At 43.7% G+C, this 711-nt stretch overlaps 1 protein-coding gene across 1 annotated transcript in view; it reads right to left on the bottom strand.

Annotated features, from left to right (window-relative positions):
* The window catches only part of LOC119592217 (rab3 GTPase-activating protein non-catalytic subunit-like), a gene marked incomplete at its 3' end in the record, with an annotated part of 43,875 nt that overhangs the window by 13,252 nt on the left and 29,912 nt on the right, over window positions 1-711 (bottom strand). Inside the window, 2 exon segments of the mRNA XM_037941049.1 lie at window positions 29-238; window positions 416-559. Coding sequence (XP_037796977.1) covers window positions 29-238; window positions 416-548 — 343 coding nt within the window.

The raw sequence follows: 711 nt of genomic DNA on the forward strand, positions 1-711 counted from the left end.
GTTTAACTTCCTTAATGCCTCAACTCACGTGACAATATCGCTAATCGATTCTTGAAGCCAAGTGCCATAAGGTCCGAAGTAGGAGAGGCTGCGATGTAACACTCCGCTAGCCATGACGTCTCTGGCTGTGGGGAAGAGGACGAATGCGTGGCTGTGCTGTTGTCTCCTCCCTCGGGCTTAGTTCCTCCGCCTGGGTCCATGTCTCCCCAGTCTTCCCATTCCTCGTTCCACTCCGATGCTGTTCGCAGAGACCAATGTTCAGCTACCGATGCTCGGGTGTTTCCGAGGAATACATACAAACTAGTGTCGAGAGCTTCTTATTTGAATTCTAAAGCGTAATTTCTATTCCCTTTCTCTTTTAATTTCTTTCAATCTATATTCATATCGAGCACTTGCAAAACATAACCCTAAATACCCGTCAGCTGAGAAGAGGTTGACCCTATAGAGGGAGAGCCTTGAGAGCCACTTGGGGTTAGATGTGGACAAAGCCATTGCACAACGTCTGTGGTGTTCCCAATAGCAGCTATTTGATCCAGTAGGCAAGACATCTATGATAAATCTGGAAGAACGATTAATCATTAACATTAAAAACATCTGTTTCATATCATAATCATAATCCAACATGTTAATAAAATAAGAGAAATACCTATCTATTTCACGGCTATGGTTTATCAATAACAAGGTACGCAAACGTTGAGCTCTGGTTCTTCC

Source organism: Penaeus monodon, chromosome 29, assembly GCF_015228065.2.
Source record: "Penaeus monodon isolate SGIC_2016 chromosome 29, NSTDA_Pmon_1, whole genome shotgun sequence".
In the NCBI taxonomy this organism is placed as follows: Eukaryota; Metazoa; Arthropoda; class Malacostraca; order Decapoda; family Penaeidae; genus Penaeus; species Penaeus monodon.